General features: G+C 46.7%; 1 protein-coding gene across 3 annotated transcripts in view; it reads left to right on the top strand.

Moving 5' to 3' along the window:
- The window catches only part of Iqsec2 (IQ motif and Sec7 domain ArfGEF 2), an 87,054-nt gene that overhangs the window by 49,833 nt on the left and 18,868 nt on the right, over positions 1–18,353 (top strand). For all 3 annotated transcript variants that reach the window (XM_063245909.1, XM_063245910.1, XM_063245911.1), the window contains 5 exons: positions 10,273–10,534; positions 11,410–11,811; positions 14,160–15,055; positions 16,622–16,783; positions 17,258–17,380. In XM_063245909.1, the coding sequence (XP_063101979.1) occupies positions 10,273–10,534; positions 11,410–11,811; positions 14,160–15,055; positions 16,622–16,783; positions 17,258–17,380 (1,845 nt within the window). The remainder of the gene's footprint in view (positions 1–10,272; positions 10,535–11,409; positions 11,812–14,159; positions 15,056–16,621; positions 16,784–17,257; positions 17,381–18,353) is intronic.

Raw genomic sequence — 18,353 nt, 5'->3', positions numbered from 1 at the left:
GATGATGTAGATAAAGTGCCAGATTGGAGCAGATTGTTATTATTTACTTTAAAATAATGGCTGGACACCTGCCAGACTCAGAAATGGAGTTTACATGCTCTGGGGGTAACCTTGAAACTTAGCCTAGGCTGGGTGAGGGAGAGGGCTTCCCATGAGAAGACCAGCCAGAGGCTCCTTGGAGACTGAGTTGGGTGTGGCCCTGAATAATCCGTCATGCTGGCCTTCCAATCTGAACCCCTATCCTAGTTCCACTTCCTGGTTCTGGTCCTTCATGTATCTCCCCCTGCTCTGCAAACTAATGCCTCTGCCTCTCTCTGTCACCCACTGCCTGTGGCCTCTACCTTGCCCTTCCTGGCCCCAGGGAAGAGGAGGAGGAGGAGGAGGAGGAGGAGGAGGAGGAGGAGGAGGAGACTGAGGAAGAGGAAGAGGAAGACGCTCACCAGTTCTGCTGTCCAGCCTCCGAGTGCAGTAGTCCCTCCTCTCGGTAACTGAGAGGACAAGGGCCGTTTTCTATGCAGAAGCAAAAGCCTTAACCAGCCCCACCCACCCCTGCGGATCCCCCAAGGGACCCTTTCCCCTGCTTCAGGAACCAGATGGGCACGCATCATGCCCCTTCCCTCCCCTACTTCCTTCTTGAAATTCCTACCCCCTCCCACTGCTGTCTCCCCTGCTGGCTCTCCAACTCCTGAATTAAAAACAGCTGGAGCCCTAGGTCTGACTAAAATGTGAGAGAAGCAGAGCTTGGAGCTTGGATCTTGGAACCCAGACCTTCCTGCACCTGCACTCCAACTTCCCAGGCACCCTGGAGCCTGCTACTCCTGGAGAGGTCTCCAAATGACATCCCAAGGACCTGCCTCTGTCCTCTGTGAGCACAGAGATGCAGGGTGCCCAGGGCTCAGAGGACCAGATGGGGGGTAGTACCTAGCCTACCAAGTTCCAGTCATTTGTTCCTTTGCTGTGGCTGTAGCTGCCATTTTCTTTACTGCTTGAAGGCCTTGCTCCATGACCCCTGTCACTCCCATAGTGCTTTGTGAATATGATCAGGAGGAAAAGGCCTTTCAGAGTGTGTGTTGCTGTGTACAAAAGAATTTCCATCAATAAAATCTGATCTCTCTGTCTGATGTATGTTCCACCCCACCCCATTTCCCTAACCCCATCCCCACAAAGGCCTTGCCTTCTTTTCTATGCAAGGGTGGGAACAGGGGCTGGGAGAGAGTAGGGTTTGATTTGTGGTATTGGTCAACACTCAAGAAGTACTCAATAAATAAATTAATGGCTCCAATTTGGGCATGCCTGTTGTCTTCTTTAGCCCATTAGTCCAAGGTAGTATCAGCTGGCTAACCTTGGAAATGTCCCTTGACCTCTGTGATACATAGTTTCCCCATCTGGAAAATGGGAAGTGGTTTGGACCTGAGAGTCTCTGAGAGTTCTTCCAGCCCTGACATCCTGTAAATCTGAGGTGCTACAATTTGAAGAACAATAATTATGTGTGTTTAAGATACAATGATTCTGGAACAAATTCCACGTGATTCTATAGTTTCTATTTCTACAGTGCTGTGGTTTGGATTTTCCAATTCTATGACTTTAAGAGCTCATGATTCTACCATTTAAAAAAATTCTGATGATAGCCAGGCATGGTGGTATATGTCTTCCAGTTATTCAGGAGGCTGAGGGAGGAAAATTACAAGTTCAAGACCAGCCTGGGAAATATAGTGAGAGCCTGACTCAAAATAAAATTTAAAATTCTGATGCAGCAGTTTTGTTATTCTGTGATGTTAAGGTTCCTTGATTCTGTACTTTTACTTTTCTGATTCTATAACTTTAGGGACCTCTGAATCTGAGAGGGAGCCAATTTCCCCAGATACAATGACACTAAATATTCTCTGTGTCTAGGTAGATGCTAAAACACCTTGGAGGCTGCCAGTAGGAGAGTGGATGATGTCCTTTAAAGATTTGTTCTGTTCCGTTAAGAGTGTAACCAAGAGACCCCAAAGTGGGCTTAGACCCTGACTTTCCCTCTCCAAGTCTTAGACACATCTAAGTTTACCTTCTGCTTTCAACTGCCTATTATCTATGAAACCCTGAGCAAGTCTTTTCTTCTCCTGAGCTTTATTTTCCTCTTGAGTACAGTGAGAATATATCTACCTCTCTGGGTTGTCAAGATTAGCAAGAAAGAACACAGTGAGCCCAGCATAGGGGCTGGTGGACACTTTGTGATTGGTGGCTCTTGTTTTGGTTAAGGCCCAGGTGAGATTTTGCCCTTTCTTTATTTTCCTCCAAGAACCTTACCTCATTCCTCCACTCATTTCTTCTCTTTCAACTCAGCTACTCATTTGCTGGTTCATTATTTATCTCCTCTCTCCTTCCCTTGTTCTCCATCCCACTGTCTTCCTCTGTTCTTTATTTATTCTTCCTGAAAGTATCGCTTGAGAGCCTACTGGGTGCAAGGCTTCAAATACTGTAAGAGACCAAAAGTAAGACAGTGGCTGTGTTCTCCATGAGTTCTCCATCTCTCAAGGGAGGTAAGAGATGTTTGGGGAAAGTAGGCTGGGTAATTGAGCAGAAACAGCTTTACTAATGAGCACAATATGTTCCTGGTCCAAAGAGGAGGGAGATGTTAAGGTGGCTGGTGGGGGTGGGCGTTGTGTTCGAGACCATGCTGGAGGTAGAAGGATAAGAGTTGGTTTTTGTAGGCTGGGAAAGGTTTCCCTGAGTGGTAACTGATTGCAAAGGCATTGCAGGAGACAAGGACCATACCAATGAAAACCTGGTAGAGGGTCAGGTTGGGGAATGGTGAGCAAATTGCTTTCCAGTGTATGTGAATCTAGGTGACCTGTGACATGGAGCAGGAAATCATTCCAACCTTTATTTGAGTGGAGACAGAAGGAAGTTGGTGGGGGGGCCTACTAAATGAAGGGAGAGGGCAAATCAAGATCAGAAACCCATCTTAGGAGCTGTGGCTCGTGGGTAGGCAACTGAATTGGCCAAATAGGACATAGGGCCTGGGTGGTGAGAAAAGGGTAGGTTTATAACAGAAATGTGTCCATGCATCCATGAATATGCCTTTTCATGAGGGTATGCAGGTCTCACTGTAGCAAGAAACTGTGAACTGCTGGATTTTTGAGGGAATATGATTATATGAGGCTGGACATAAATTGACGATGTGAGGTTGTTTGCGTGAGGCAGCAGTTTTCTGTGCTTGTTGTCTTTATGTGTGTCTGGTAGATGTAATTACAAGTTTGGATATGAGTGACTTTTAAGTATGTGGGGCTATGCCTTTTAAGCCAACAGATGTCAGGCAGGGTGATCCACACACATACAAATGCATGTGACTTGTACCTGTGGTCTTAGGAGACCAGAGTGGCTGTTGAGCAATGGATGTGTGCAGTGCCCTGGCCTGGACATACATGGTGGTCCACAGAGGTGAACCATACCAGGCCACTGCCCTTGCAAAACAGGCATGGCAGTGGCGAATAGGGGACAGACACAAGTTAGTTGATGATAAGAGCTACAGTGATGTGGAAGTGAATGAGACAGAAACATAGAAATGAGTCAGAACTGATTGCAGGTGGCCCTGTCTAGTTGGGGTTAAAGCAAGATGAAGATAAGCATGCCCAGGCCAATCAAGTCCAAGGGTGAAGGGGAGATTGAGGGCATTCTGGGCAGAACAAAGGAAGTATATCAGCACAAACATGGAAGGGTGGGTAAATTTGCAATTAGTCTAGGAATTGCAAGGAACCTGCTGATGGTGATAGTTTGGATCTTATGGGGCATGGTGGGAAGGAGTAGTTGTTGGTTCTGAGACTCAAAATGAGACACTGGCCTTAGAATATGGAGGATTCCTATCCTGAAAGACCCTGGACAAATCACTTTGAATGTCATGGCCTCAACTTGAGTCTGTGAAATGGGGTGGTTCATAAAGCCTAATTCATATAGTCCTCACCAGCTCTGAGTCTACTATCCTTGGCTAGCTAAATCCACAAGTCACTGAAGTCATGCACTTCTCACATTTCACTTTAGTCTTCCTGTTTCCTTCTGGGTGGCTTCTTCACTCATCCACTCCACAAATATCTGTCCAGTGTGCCGCTGTGGGAAGGCCCCTTGGGAGATGGAGGATGCATAGACTCTACCTTGGAAGAGCTGCCCAGTGCCTAGAACATAAAGAGCATGAGCTTTGTGTTTAGATGCACTTTTGTTTTGTCATACTGGGGATGGAACCTAGGGCCTCACCCACACTAGGCAAGTGCTCTACCACTGAGCTATACCTCCAGCCCTATGTGTTCAGATACACTTTTTTTTTTTGGTCTTTTTCCTTTTTATCAGTACCGGGGATCGAACTCACGACTGCCTGCTTGCAAGGCAGGCGCTTATGCTGCTGAGCTAAATCCCCAGCCCCCAGATACACTTTTGTTTGAATATTGGCCCTACCACTGCTGAGCTCTGTGACTGGGCAAGTTACTCCATCTGTCTCTGCACCTTAATTTTATTTTCCGTATTATCTCCTTCAGAGAGAACAACCCAGACCTTGCACAATTGCTAGGTCTAGCAAAAAAGAGACTCAATACATGTGAGCTCTTATTTTTAGGGCCATAAGGAAGGAGAACCATCATTCAAACCAAGGTCTTTGTGCTCCCAAATTTTGTTTGCCTACTGTCTACCCAGTCAGCCTTACTAGCCTCCTTCTTTCCTTGCAGCCCCAGTGCAAAACCAGACTGTGCTTAGGATTGAAATCACTATGGCACTGGGATTGGATAGCAGAAATAGCTTGCAGAAGAACTGTTAGAGGAGAGGTGACTGCTCTCTCTCTCTCTACACACACACACACACACACACACACACACACACTCACACACACACACACACAGAGACACCCTCTCTACCCGCTGCTGGCTCTGATCTCCTTACCCAGTTTTCTTCCAGAACCCAAAACCTCCTGCCCCATCTCAGTACTCCGACCTCCTTGTCTTGTTTTCTTGTCTCTCACTTCTAGTCCTTTTGAGCCTAAGTTGTCATGGGGATAGTCCTCAGCATCCCTTGCTTCCTCTTGCCCTCATCTTATGGTATCCATGGCAACAGCCCCCATCCATTTCCATGGCAACTGGATCCTGATCCCATCCCCTGCTGGCTGCCTGGCTCTGGGTAGTGCCAGTAAAGGGAAGGAGAAAGAGAAGACTTGCCATTAAAAGCTGCACCAAGGGAGGGTCATTGCCCTTCACCATAGGCAGACCAATACTTAATTCCTAGGAATCATTCATTCTGCTTCTCCCCATCTTAGAATCTTGGCTCACGAGGTCCATCACTCTTAATGTCTCCTTGCTCTTCCTAGACAAGGCCAGTCAGTCAGTCAACCAGTGTCTTTCCTCTTCAAGGTAGCAGGAGGGCTGGCACAGGCTTTGGGGTCTGAATCTCCATTCTGCTACTTTCTAGCTCTGAGACCTTTGGCAGTCACTTTCTGTCTGGGAGCCTTTTTTCCCTATGGTAAACAGGAATCCTAATTCTTACCTCAAGTTTGCCATAGAGATTAAATAATGTGTGGAAAATGCCTGACACAGGGAAGGTGCGCAATAAATGGGAGTTTATTTTTATTCTGCTCAAGCAAAAGGGTTCTCTCTCCTGCACTCCCCAGCACTTCCTCTGTTCCCAAACCTGATAACTTTCCACTTTACACTGTGGTTATTTGTGTAACATGACATGGGGGGATGCTCTCATTTCCCCTACAGAAGAGCCCAGCAGACAGTGCACATGGGCACTGGTGTGTGTTTGTAGTCTGTGTTTATCTGTATATGGTCATACCTTCATCTATATAGTTGTGGGCTTGTGTTTTTGCTTTTAGGTTTGTTGGCCTTTAGATATGTCTGGTTTTGTACCTATGCATGTGTACACATGTGTACACGTGTGTACATGTGTGTGTGCATGCACATGCTTTGCTCCTATTTGAGAGGAATCCAGAAAGAGAAGGCCCTTTCTGAAGTTCAGGAATCCAAAGAGAGAATTTCATTTGTTCCATCCCTGCACAGACGACAGACTGAGGTATAGACAAGGAAAATCACACACACACACACACACACACACACACACACACAGAGAGAGAGAGAGAGAGAGAGAGAGAGAGAGAGAGAGAGAGAGAGAAAGAGAGAGAGAGAGAGAGCGCATCCAGGACCTAAAGCTTTTGGCCATGCCCTCTCATGGGAGGCTATACTAACATCTTAATATCCCTGCTGCTGTTCCTTTTACAACCAGAAGGGGGTGAGCTCTCAAGTGAAGAACTGCCCTCAAGTGGAGAGTTCAAAGCAGCACAGAGCCATGAGTGGGGAGAGGCAATGAAATGTCATGAGAAGACAACTTGAGCCAGGCAATAGCACATGCTTGTAGTACCAGGAGGATCACAATGTGTGATGTCACAAGTTCAAGCCCAGCCTAAGCAACTTATTGAGACCCTGTCTCAAAATAAAGTAAAAAATAAAATGGGGATAAAGCTCAGTGGTAAAGCACTTGCCTAATATGCGGGGAGGGGGGGGACCTCAAAATCTAGGTTTTTGCATCCTGAGTTTATATCACGTGTCTGACCTCATTGTCTTTATCTTAAATGAGGCCAATGGTACCTGCCTCAGTAAATTGTGAGAATTAAGTGAGCTAATCAATACCCTTGGCCTAGGAATAGAGGTGACTACAGAGCACTACAGTGGCAAGGAAGAAGGACCTGTAAGCCAGCCTGTGTGGAAAAAACGGGCAGGTATGGAAAGGCACATGAGCTAAATGTTGAAGGGTGAGCAAGAGGTCGTCAAGTTGGGGTTATAAGGCAAGGATCATGTCAGGAGAGCCACCCATGGCCATAGTAAAAAATCTGGAAGTTATCCTATGGATGGTGATTTCTATAAAACCTAAGTTAGGTCATATCTCTCCTCTGTTGATCTTAAGTATAATAAAAGTCAGTTTTATTATGGACTCAATGTCCTTCACAATTTGGTTCTCATTATCTCTCTAACTTCTGTCTGTCTCCCATTGTTCACTCTGGTCAGGCTTTACTGGCCTCTTCAGTATTCCTCACACATGCCAAGCAATGTTCTACCTTAGGGCCTTTGCATTGGCTGTACTCTTTGTACATTTTCCTTAGACAGCCATACAGCTCACTCTTTCATTTCCATCAGGGTTCTGTTTATATGCCATTTCCTGAAGAAAAACAAAACAAAACAAAAAACCTTCCCTGACTACTATACCTAAAACAGCACTTTTTTTTTAGTTTTAAACTGTGTTTTAGTTTTTTTCCTAGTATTTATCCCTATCTGAAATTATGTTTGTTTGTTTTGTTTATAGTCTTTTCCCCCTACTACAGTATCACTTCCCTGAGGGAACAATCTTGTGTATCTTGCTCACTTTTATGTTTTTAGCACCTAACACCTGCATAGATGCTTAGTTGGTGTTTTTTATGTGAATTATGAGGAGCTGCATAAAGATTTTCATGGGAGAGTGAAAAGGTCTGATTCATATTTTGAAAGCTCTCCCTGGTTATATGACGGAGCACACACTGGAGACTATGGTACAAGTTCAGGTGAGAGCTTTATTTCAACACTCGCCTAAGAGCATTTGCCCAAAGCAAATGGAGCATTTGTCCTTCAGGCCCACCCAAAGCTTATATTAAGAACCTATGCTGGTTCAGGCTCTATGCTCTGTGTTAGGTAGGAGATTACCAAATTCTGTTCTTGTGCTGGGATTCTGGGAGTCATGCACACAAATAGCTGTCACGCTTTGCCAAAGCTAATCTGTGCCATAAAAAGGAGGACAGCCATGTGCTGTGTGTGGGAGCTTTGAACAGGATCAGCAATAGTTTCAGACTGGCAGCAGCATTCAGGAGGGCTTCTTCATGGTGGTATATGTCCTGAATCTTGACGGAACTAGAATGTAGGGGATTTCTCAGATTGTACATGGCAGAGGTGATAGGGCTTGCATTGCCAGTGAAAGATAATATATGAGTGGTTTTGGAGGTGGAAAGCTGAGGAGCATTTGAGAGAAACAGGATCTGGGCCAGGGTGGGTGGAGTAGAGGGCTGACAGCCAACCCTGCAGTATGGCTTAATGCTCAAGATTGTGGGCTCTAAGACTGATTGAATTTGAATCCTGGCTGTATCATTGGTAGCTCTGTAACCATCTATATACTACGTAACCTTTCTAGGCCTCAGTTTCTTTGTGTGTAAAATGAAGATAAATAATGATACCTGCCTCATGTGATTGTTTGGAAGAGTAACCAAGTTATTGATAAGCATAAGGTGATAAAAAATAGTGTCTAAATGTGTTAAGTGCCCTATATGCATTGTCTTTTATCTTGGAGAGGCCTCAAGTGCCAGAATGAGGAACTTGGGTGATAGAAGTTCTGGATTGTTTATGATTAGAGAAGACAGTTGATTACAACTGTGTGGGAAGTGAGAGATTTGAGAGGTGTGTGTGTAAGGGATCATGATGTCCTGAGAGAGAGAGAGAGAGAGAGAGAGAGAGAGAGAGAGAGAGGAGAGGAACATTGATTTGGGGTGGGGGTGACCTGACCATAGAGAGTGACATCAGGAGCCCCTGAGGCCCAGAATAGGAACATATGTGGTGGAAGTTGGTCCCCTAGTCTGTTTCTGCTTTGTTCAGTGCAGTACTGGGCAGTTTTACAGTGTTACAGATTAACACTTGGGAGGGTAGAAGCTCCTACCAGGGCAGAGCCTGGTTCCACCGAAGCCCAGGGCCCAGCCTCAGGGCCTGTAGCCCCCTCACCATACCCCGTCCTCAGCACAGAGTACCCTGCTGTAAGGCTGGCCTGCCTACACGAGTTCAAGCTCCCACCCTCATAGGGAATCCTCTTTCAATTTCCCTACCTGGCCTTTGCCAAACAGGGCCTCAGAAGTGGACCCTTAACCCTTTCACCAGCCAAGAACTCCCTAAAATCAGACCATTCTCTGGGTCCAGCCACCCCCACCCATCCCTCACCTGCCTGCTCCTACCCTCTGGAGCTCTATTGGGTTCTCCTTACCTCTGCAGGTCTTCACCAAATCTGCCTGCTTGGCTTAAGGCACCAGGGCTCTGTCAACACCTGAGTTCCCTGGCAGCCTGGTTGCCATGGCACCATGGGAGCAGGTCTGGCAGAAAAACAGCTGAGTAACTGGGCAGGCCAATCTGGGGCTCAGCTCTTGCCACCCTTCGGTCTCGAGACTCCTGCCCTGTTCCCCACCTGAGCCGAGGAGGCCATGAGGAGAAAAAGGAAGCTACCCCGCAGGGCAGCACTTTACCTGTGAGGATGCTAGATGGGAAGCACCTCCCAAGCCTTAGCCCTACCTTTGGAGCAGCAACTGGGAAACCCTGGGGACTGTCCAGATTGGGACTCCAGGCTGCCAAGGGCAGGGGCAACGGACAGAAGCAGGGTTACGCAGGGAGGGGAGCTCCTTGGTAGGCAAGGTGTAGGGGTGGGTTTGGGGCCCTAGGGGATGGGGTGTGGCATTCCAACCGAACTGGTCCCGGGTAGTGCTGGGGATGGCACTGAGAGGAAAATCACAGCATCACAGGCACTGTATTGGGGACAAGTCCATGAGGACATGGAGCTGGGAGGGGAAGAGGTCTGGGGAGGAGGGATCTAGACCGTCAAGGGAAAGGAAAGTTTGAGACTCTAGCTGTTAGGGGGTAGGAACTGTTAGAAAAAATGAGCTTGAGAAGTTAGGACTTGGATGAGACTGGTCTGAGGGTTAGGCTGTGAGGGAACCAGGCTGTGATGGGTGAGTGATAGGTGAGTAGAACTGGAGACAACATTGTGAGAAGGCAGAGCTTGTGGGAAAGGCATCCAAGAAAATGGGGCTGGGGCCAGGGATTTAGTTCAGTGGTGTAAGTGGGAGGTGGTGCATTGGATCCCTGGTAGGAGAGACAGAGAGACAGACAGAGACAGAGACAGAGACAGAGACAGACACACACACACACACACACACACACACACACACAGAGAGAGAGAGAGAGAGAGAGAGAGAGAGAGAGAGATAAAATATGAGAATGGGGCTGTAGAGATGTACCTCTAAGGGAGGGAGCTGAAGAGAAATGATAACAAGCCTGTGAAAGCAAAGGGGCTTGAAGGGAAGGGACTGTGGTAACAGTGAGGGACAGCTTGAGGCTAGGACTCTCGTCTGGTTTTCAAGTGTTGGGGTCTCTATGTGGGAACAGAGTGTGAAATAAATCTGGCCTACTCAGTTTCAGTCCAGCTAGCAGGCCTCTCTCCTGTTCTCATATCCTGGCTCATCTAATCTCATCCCCACAGTGTGGAGGGTGATGCCCCAGGCAGTGACCTCAGCACAGCGGTTGATAGCCCTGGGAGCCAACCCCCCTACCGGCTGAGCCAGCTGCCCCCCACCAGCAGCCACATGGGGGGCCCTCCTGCTGGGGTGGGCCTTCCCTGGGCTCAGCGGGCACGCCTCCAGCCAGCCAGTGTTGCCCTGAGGAAGCAGGAAGAAGAGGAGATAAAGCGCTCCAAGGCCCTATCGGACAGCTATGAACTCTCCACAGACTTGCAGGATAAGAAGGTACCAAAGGAATGGCTCTCTGGTTGGGGATGGGAGTGGTACGCAAGAGAGAGCCAAGGGAGGGTTGGGATGTGGTATGAGAGGGTGGTACTTAGGAAGGACAGTGAAACTGGAGTTGGAGAATATACACTTCATGCTTCTGCAGACTCATTCATTCACCACTCATCCATGGAGTCTCATATTCACTCAGCAAATATTATTGAGCTCCATGCCTGGGTCCTGGAGGCACAAAGGTGAATGAGCCCTGTACCCAGTCTTCAAAATCAGGACACACATAAATTGACAGTTTCACATATGATACAATATATTGTTTAGCTAAACAGCAACAAAGGGGAGGACAAAATACTATATTTAGGAATAAAGAAACCTGAAAGAACACTGTACCAAAATGTTAATTATGATATTGCCTAGGATCGTTGGTGACAAATCTATAGCATGTTTGTATCATTGAAAGCTCTGAAAGGACTCCATCACTGGCCTAGGTGTTTGGGCTTTAGGCAAGCCAACCTTCCTTCTTCCCTCCTTTGCTTCCTTCCTTCTCTTTCTCTCATTCTGTCTTTTCTTCTTTCCTGTAATTTCTTCATCTCCATTTACTTCTTCCCTTCTTTCCTTTTTTGGTGTCTCTAGATTTTTTGTTATTTTTTAATAATTAACATATATTGCTTGCAAATTTTGGAAAAATACAACATGGTCCAATCCCATGTGACCAGTGCTGTCTGAGATTCAAGTGTGAAGACAGCACTGAGTATGCTGCCTGGCGTATTTGAGTGACTATCAGTAGTTAGCTGTAATTCAAGTGGGGATGTGCTTAAGGACCAGGTTCATTAGGCTGTGGCAACTTTCTGACCTTGTTCCCTTTGATTCTACCCTGCCAGGTGGAAATGCTAGAGAGGAAGTACGGAGGCTCCTTTCTGAGCCGCAGGGCTGCCAGGACCATCCAGACAGCTTTCCGCCAGTACCGCATGAACAAGAACTTTGAGCGGCTACGCAGCTCAGCTTCAGAGAGCCGCATGTCTCGCCGCATCATCCTTTCCAACATGCGGATGCAGTTCTCTTTTGAGGAGTATGAGAAGGCACAGAACCCTGCATACTTTGAGGGCAAGCCGGCCTCGCTGGACGAGGGTGCCATGGCTGGTGCCCGGAGCCACCGACTTGATCGGGGGCTTCCCTATGGAGGCTCCTGTGGTGGGGGCATCGATGGTGGTGGAAGCTCTGTCACCACATCTGGAGAGTTTTCTAATGACATCACAGAACTCGAAGATTCCTTCTCCAAACAGGTCAGGAGCCCCCAAAAGGGCCTTTTGTTCCCCATTCCCGAGCTCTGGATGCTCCTTCTGCTTTTTACCTGTATTCCAAACTGAAAGAAGTTGTGCTTTTGAGCATTTAAAAACAATAGATAGCTATGGTCTGAGTTGGGACTGTGAGAGTGATGAGACCCTGTCTTTAAAAACCAAAACCAAAATGAAAAAATAACAGGGGTATATAGAAAAAATAAGAAAGGGACTGGGGATTTAGCTCAGCGGCATAAGCACCTGCCTTGCAAGCAGGCAGTCCTGAGTTCGATCCCTGGTACCGATAAAAAATGAAAAAAGACAAAAATAAAAAAATAAAAAATAAATAAAACTTCTCATTGGTATAACTAAAGTAATGTGCACCTACTGGGTGCTTCCTACTGTCTATGCCTCAGAACAGATCTGTGAGACAGAGATTATTATTCCCATTTTACAGAGGTGAACACTGAGGCTAAAGCACTGGCCCTAGTCCTCATTCTTCACAATCTCCCAGTCTGGTAGGAAATAACAGACACATGATGATGCATTACTATCTCCTGAAATAGAATGTGCTCAGAACCATGAGAAAGGATTCTGGAAAGACCAGAGAAAGCTTCTTGGAGAAAATAGCATTGGACCTGGATGTTACCAGACTGTGAAGCAAGTTAGAGAGATTTTGGAGGGTATTGCTTGCATAGGCATTTGCATCAACAAAAACACAGAAGGATGGGAATGACTGTAAGGTGGGTAGGAGATCAGTCTGGCCTCAGAATGTATCAGCATACTTCCTCCCCAGGTGTACAAATCCTAGTTCTGCTACCTCCCAGCTGTGTGACATTGGGCAGTTTACTCTCACTAACACATCATCAGTAAAATAGATTTTTTTGTGGTGCTAAGGATTGAACCCAAGGCCTCACACGTGCTCAACAAGCACTGTGCCATTGAACTACAGACCCTGCAAGGCAAAGCCTTCTTTTCAGGGATGTTTTGAAGATTCAGTTCAACTAAGTAACAGGTGAAAGCACCTAAGGTAAGTCCTAGCTAGGTACATGTCAGTTTTCTACCTGAAAGCAAGAAGGTATTTGGTAGAAATTATTGAATGAAGTAGAAATGATTAAATCTTTATAAAAGAAGAAATCTCTGTGCTTTAAATCTCTCTGATCTGGCCCTGTCATTACCCTGGGCATGCTTCCTTGGAGCTAGTAAAGAGGTGGAGGGGAGGAAAAAATATTGGAGGGATCTATATCATCCATCCATTCATTCATACAACAAAGATTTAATTAAACATTTCTTCTGTGTCAAGCAGTGTGTTGAGCTGAGTTCCAAAACAGAGAAATCAGGCCTGCACTCATCCTTCTAGGGAATAATTGGGACTAGAAGATCACAATCCAATGGAGAGAGAGAAGAAGCAGGCCTGACATCCAGCCCTCAGTGCTGTGCATTTATCTATTGCGCACAGCAAACTGCTCCCAAACTTAGTAATTTAAAACTGACTTTAGAGGCTGAGCTTAAACAACAGACATTATTTTGTATAGTTTCTGAGGGCCAGGAAGCTGAGAAGAGCTTGACTGGAGGGTTCTGGGCTCAGGGTCTCTCATGAGGCTATAGTCAGGCTATAAGGTAGGACCCCAGACTAGAAGACTGTGCTCAGGTTGACAGATCTGTTCTCAAGCTTACTCAGTTGGCTATTGGAAGAAGGTTTAAGGTCCTCACCATGTGGGCTGAAGGAGAAAGTATAAGCCTGGCAGAACACTCAAGACTGAAGCTGCAGTCTTTTACAACCTAATCCCAGAAGTACCTTCACTTATACCATATACTGTGAGTCACAGAAACCAACTTTGGTACAGTGTAGTACCTAACAGTGTGAATATCTACAATACCAGGAGTCAGGGATCACTGGAGCCAGTTTGAAAGCTGCCACCACAGGGAGACAGTTTGCAGGTGTGGCCCATATTCTCAAGGCTAAATATTATGAATTTCTTAAGCAAGAATGATGCACGGTTCTGGGAGCCCAGAGGAAGCTGTGATTCTGGCATTTTGGGGGGTAAGGATGGGGAAGAGTTGGATGACTGAAACAGGAGGTAGTATTTGCCTTGAGAAGGAGATACACATTGGAGTATCTGAGACGGAAGGGAATTTGGAGGTCATTGGTCCCACTTCCTGAAGGCTCACAGTGGCTCCCTGGGAGTTATTTTATAGACTGTAAAGAACCTGTCAGGAGTGGAAAAGGAGACTGAGCTGATCCACCAAAATTACCCTCTTCCCTTCTTTCCCTTCTCCCCATCTTTCCATATTGTTCCCTTCATCTTTCCTTCTTTCTCTCCCTTTCCCCAATCCTTTTCCCCCCTGTGCAGGTGAAGTCTCTGGCTGAATCCATTGATGAGGCCTTAAACTGCCACCCATCGGGGCCCATGTCTGAGGAGCAAGGGTCAGCCCAACTGGAAAAGCGAGAGTCAAAGGAACAGCAAGAAGACAGCTCAGCCACGTCCTTCAGTGACCTTCCCCTCTACCTGGATGACCCAGTTCCTCCACCATCCCCTGAGCGACTACCCAGCACAGAACCCCCACCACAGGGCCGGCCTGAATTCTGGGCACCAGCTACCCTCCCCCCAGTTCCTCCACCAGTGCCACCAGGGACCCGGGAAGATGGTAGCCGTGAGGAAGGCACTCGCAGGGGGCCTGGTTGCTTGGAATGCAGGGATTTCCGGCTGCGGGCTGCCCATCTTCCCCTGCTTACCATTGAGCCTCCTAGTGACAGCTCTGTGGACCTGAGTGATCGCTCAGATCGCGGCTCTGTCCATCGCCAGCTGGTGTATGAGGCTGATGGCTGTAGCCCCCATGGGACCCTGAAGCACAAGGGACCACCAGGCAGGGCCCCAATCCCCCACCGCCACTACCCAGTTCCTGAGGGCCCAGCCCCAGCCCCACCTGGACCCCTGCCACCAGCCCCCAACAGTGGCACTGGGCCCAGTGGTGTGGCTGGGAGTCGGAGGTTGGGGAAATGTGAGGCAGCTGGCGAGAACTCTGATGGTGGAGATAACGAGAGCCTGGAGAGCTCCAGCAATTCCAATGAGACCATCAACTGCAGCTCTGGTTCCTCTTCTCGGGACAGCCTGAGGGAGCCGCCAGCCTCTGGCCTGTGCAAGCAGACATACCAGAGGGAGACAAGGCACAGCTGGGACTCACCAGCCTTCAATAATGATGTGGTACAGAGGCGGCATTATCGAATTGGCCTCAATCTCTTCAATAAGTATGTGTTTCATGTTCTAGCTTCATCACCCCTCTCTACCCTACTATAGGCATGTTGATCCTCAGGACTGAGGTCCAGGCAGTGACCATGGTTCTCTGCCATCCTCTCGTTTGGTGGAATGGTATTTTTCTCTCATTATTCAAGAGAGGGCATTGGCAACAGTGTGGCAGAGTAGAGAAATCCCCAAAATACCTAGGTTTGGGTGAGACATACCCACTGACTGGATTTTGAGCCTTGTCGTTTCCCCTTTGCAGAAGATATCTGGGGTACAGAGAGCCCTAGTCTGGGAAACAGAAGATCAGAACCCCTAATTTGCTTTTGACTACTTGTTATGAAGCCTAGGCAATGTGTGTTTCTTCCTTGGGCCTCAGCTTTTCCATTTATTGACAAGCAGGGTGTGTTTGTTTGAGGTGTTGAGAGGTAGGGCCATGTGCTGGACTACTTAACTACTCAGTGACAGCTGTGCTCTTTGTAGTGCCTGGACTTGGGCCAGGTGCTTAGGAATAGACTAGGTCTGTGGCATTTGATTACAAAATAATTAGGAAACATTAGATGTAATTAGAAAACATGAGATGTAATGGAAGGAATTAGATATAAATAACTTACATCTTCATAGTCTATTAAACACTGCCACCTATATTTAATTCTCACAATAATTCAACAAAATGGCTAATAAAGTCTATTTTATAAATAAGGAACTGAGACTTGGAAGTAAAGGGGACTTTCCAAAATAGTACAATTGGGAAGTAATAGATCTGAGATTCCTAGAACACCAAAGTTCTTCCAAATTTTAGCCTTACGAAGTGCTAATGTTCTGGGGCTCTGAATATGGGATAGTTCCAACCTAGATTTTAGCCTAGCTCTGTGGAAACTTATGGAGCACCTTGTCTATAAAAGTACTCACAGAGGGTGGATGATACCCCTCCCGGGGTAGGATGTGGACTTGGAACAAAGTAACCTCTTCTCTACCCTGAAAGTCTGTGACTGAGAAAGTCTTGGCCAGGAGCTCGGGCCTTCCCTCAGGATTCCTCCAGCCCTCCTAGAAATAATCAGTGCTCCTGCCATAAAACAGACTCTCATTTGATACTAATTTTCTTCAACAATTGTGTAGCCCTAGTGAAGTAGGAAGTTGGAATAAGAATACCTTTTGCAGCTCTGTGAAGTGGGCAAGTAGCTTTCTGTCCCTGGGCCTCAGTCTTTCTTTCTTTCTTTCTTTCTTTCTTTCTTTCTTTCTTTCTTTCTTTCTTAAGGCGAGATCTCACTGTGTAGTGCAGTCTACCCTGGAACTTGCTTATGTACCCCAGGCTGGCCTCACATTTGCGGCCATCCTCCATCTCAACCTCCTATATCGCACTCCTGAGTGCTGGGATTACAGGCTCATGTTACCATGCCTGGAAGGGGCCTTGGTTTTCTTACCCATACCATGAAAGGATTGCGCTATTTCATAGATTCGACATCCTTGGTTCTTTGAGGCCATGGTAGAGTGGGGCCAAAATTAGTTCTAAAAACAGAAAAGTGGGCACAGTTCCTGGACAGTCATCTCATCTACCTTCTCTCTTTCTACAGGAAGCCAGAGAAGGGTATCCAGTATTTGATCGAGCGAGGCTTCCTGTCAGACACACCAGTGGGAGTGGCTCACTTCATCCTGGAACGAAAAGGCCTGAGCCGGCAGATGATAGGGGAATTCCTAGGGAACCGGCAGAAGCAGTTCAACAGAGATGTGTTGGAGTGAGGACCCCAGCATGGGGCAAGCGGGCCAGGGATTCCTGGAAAATGGAAGGCAGGAGGGAAAAAAGGAAAGCCTGTCCTTTTTGCTTAGATAAACTTTTCAAAACAGGATAAACAGACCTTCCTGCTCCCATACCTTTCAGCCCCAAAGGGATCTGATCTCTTTTGATCCTATTCCTAAAGTATTCTGAGTGACCCTGGGCAAGATATACTCATACAATGACCTGTTTTGGGTCTCAGTTTTCCCATTTCTGGAATGAGTTAACTGATGGAAAGGTCCCTTAATAATCACGTATATCTCTTAGACTCTCTGGGATGGATTAATTTCAAATATATTGTCCTTATATATTGTTCAGACTGCAGGCCCCAATTTTGAAAGTGTATCAGTGAGGGTATTGAGCAGGGGAGGGTAGGTAGATCAGAGGTTTTCTCTGGAGGAATTGAGAATGCCACTCCTCCTTTTTTGTTCCTCAGTTGTGTAGTGGATGAGATGGACTTCTCCTCTATGGATCTGGATGATGCACTCCGGAAGTTCCAATCCCATATCCGGGTTCAGGGTGAGGCCCAGAAAGTGGAGCGACTCATCGAAGCATTCAGGTGTGCCTGTTTCCCACTCCTGAAGCTGTCCCTCTCTACTTTGGGAGCACATGGAGTACATGTCCACAAGTCACTTCTTTGAACCCCACACTCTTCTCATCATAAGACAAATGTTAAATTATATCTTGCAAGGCAGTTGTGAGAATCAGAGGTAGTATATATACCATCTAGTTCAGTATCTGGAACATGGGCATTTAATAAGTGATAGTACTGGCTATGAAAGCAAATGTTCACAGGACTGGAGGTGTAGCTGAGTGGTAGGGTACTTGCCTAGCATGCGTAACACCCAGGGTGGTTCTACTCCTAGTGCTGCAAAAAACAAAGGAAGGTAGGGGATGGGGGGAGAGGAGGGGAGGAAAAAGAAAAAAAACAGGCGAGAGGAGGACAGGAAGAGAGAGGAGGGAAGAACAGAGGAGAAGAGAAAAGAGAAGAGCTAACATTCATGGAAGACGTATTAGGTATCAGGTTGTCAAGCTGGGCACTTTATATGGTTATTTCACCAAATACTCAAAACCTCCAAATGAGGTACATGCTTCTATCATTGTTTTCATTTTGTACCTATTTTGTAGTTGAGAATTCTGAAGTTCAGAGACTTTAAGTAACTTGCCTTGGATTATACAGGAAGGCATGGAACCTGAATTTTAACTGAGGCATGTTGACTCTATGGTCTATCCATGCTCATAACCATCATATTTCACTATACATGCTTTAGGATCAGACAGACCTGTGTCAAAATCCTGCTGTATTCCTTGAGATATTTAAAGGAGAAACAGAAGTGGCTGAGAACATGTAACCAATGATGGGAGAAGGATTTGCTTTATAGTCAAAAAGATATGTTTTTCCTGGATTCACCATTTATAAGCTCTGTTCCCTTGAGCAAATTATCTCAGCACTTGGAGACTCAGTCACTTCACCTGTAAAATGGGACTGTTACCTTGAGGGCCAAGGGCATAGCTCAGTGATAGAGCACATG

This window comes from Cavia porcellus, unplaced genomic scaffold, assembly GCF_034190915.1.
Source record: "Cavia porcellus strain 051 isolate PalLab524CR breed Dunkin Hartley unplaced genomic scaffold, mCavPor4.1 scaffold_3, whole genome shotgun sequence".
Lineage (NCBI taxonomy): Eukaryota > Metazoa > Chordata > Mammalia > Rodentia > Caviidae > Cavia > Cavia porcellus.
Note: the sequence above shows the minus strand (reverse complement) of the source record. Positions and strands in the feature narration are given on the sequence as shown.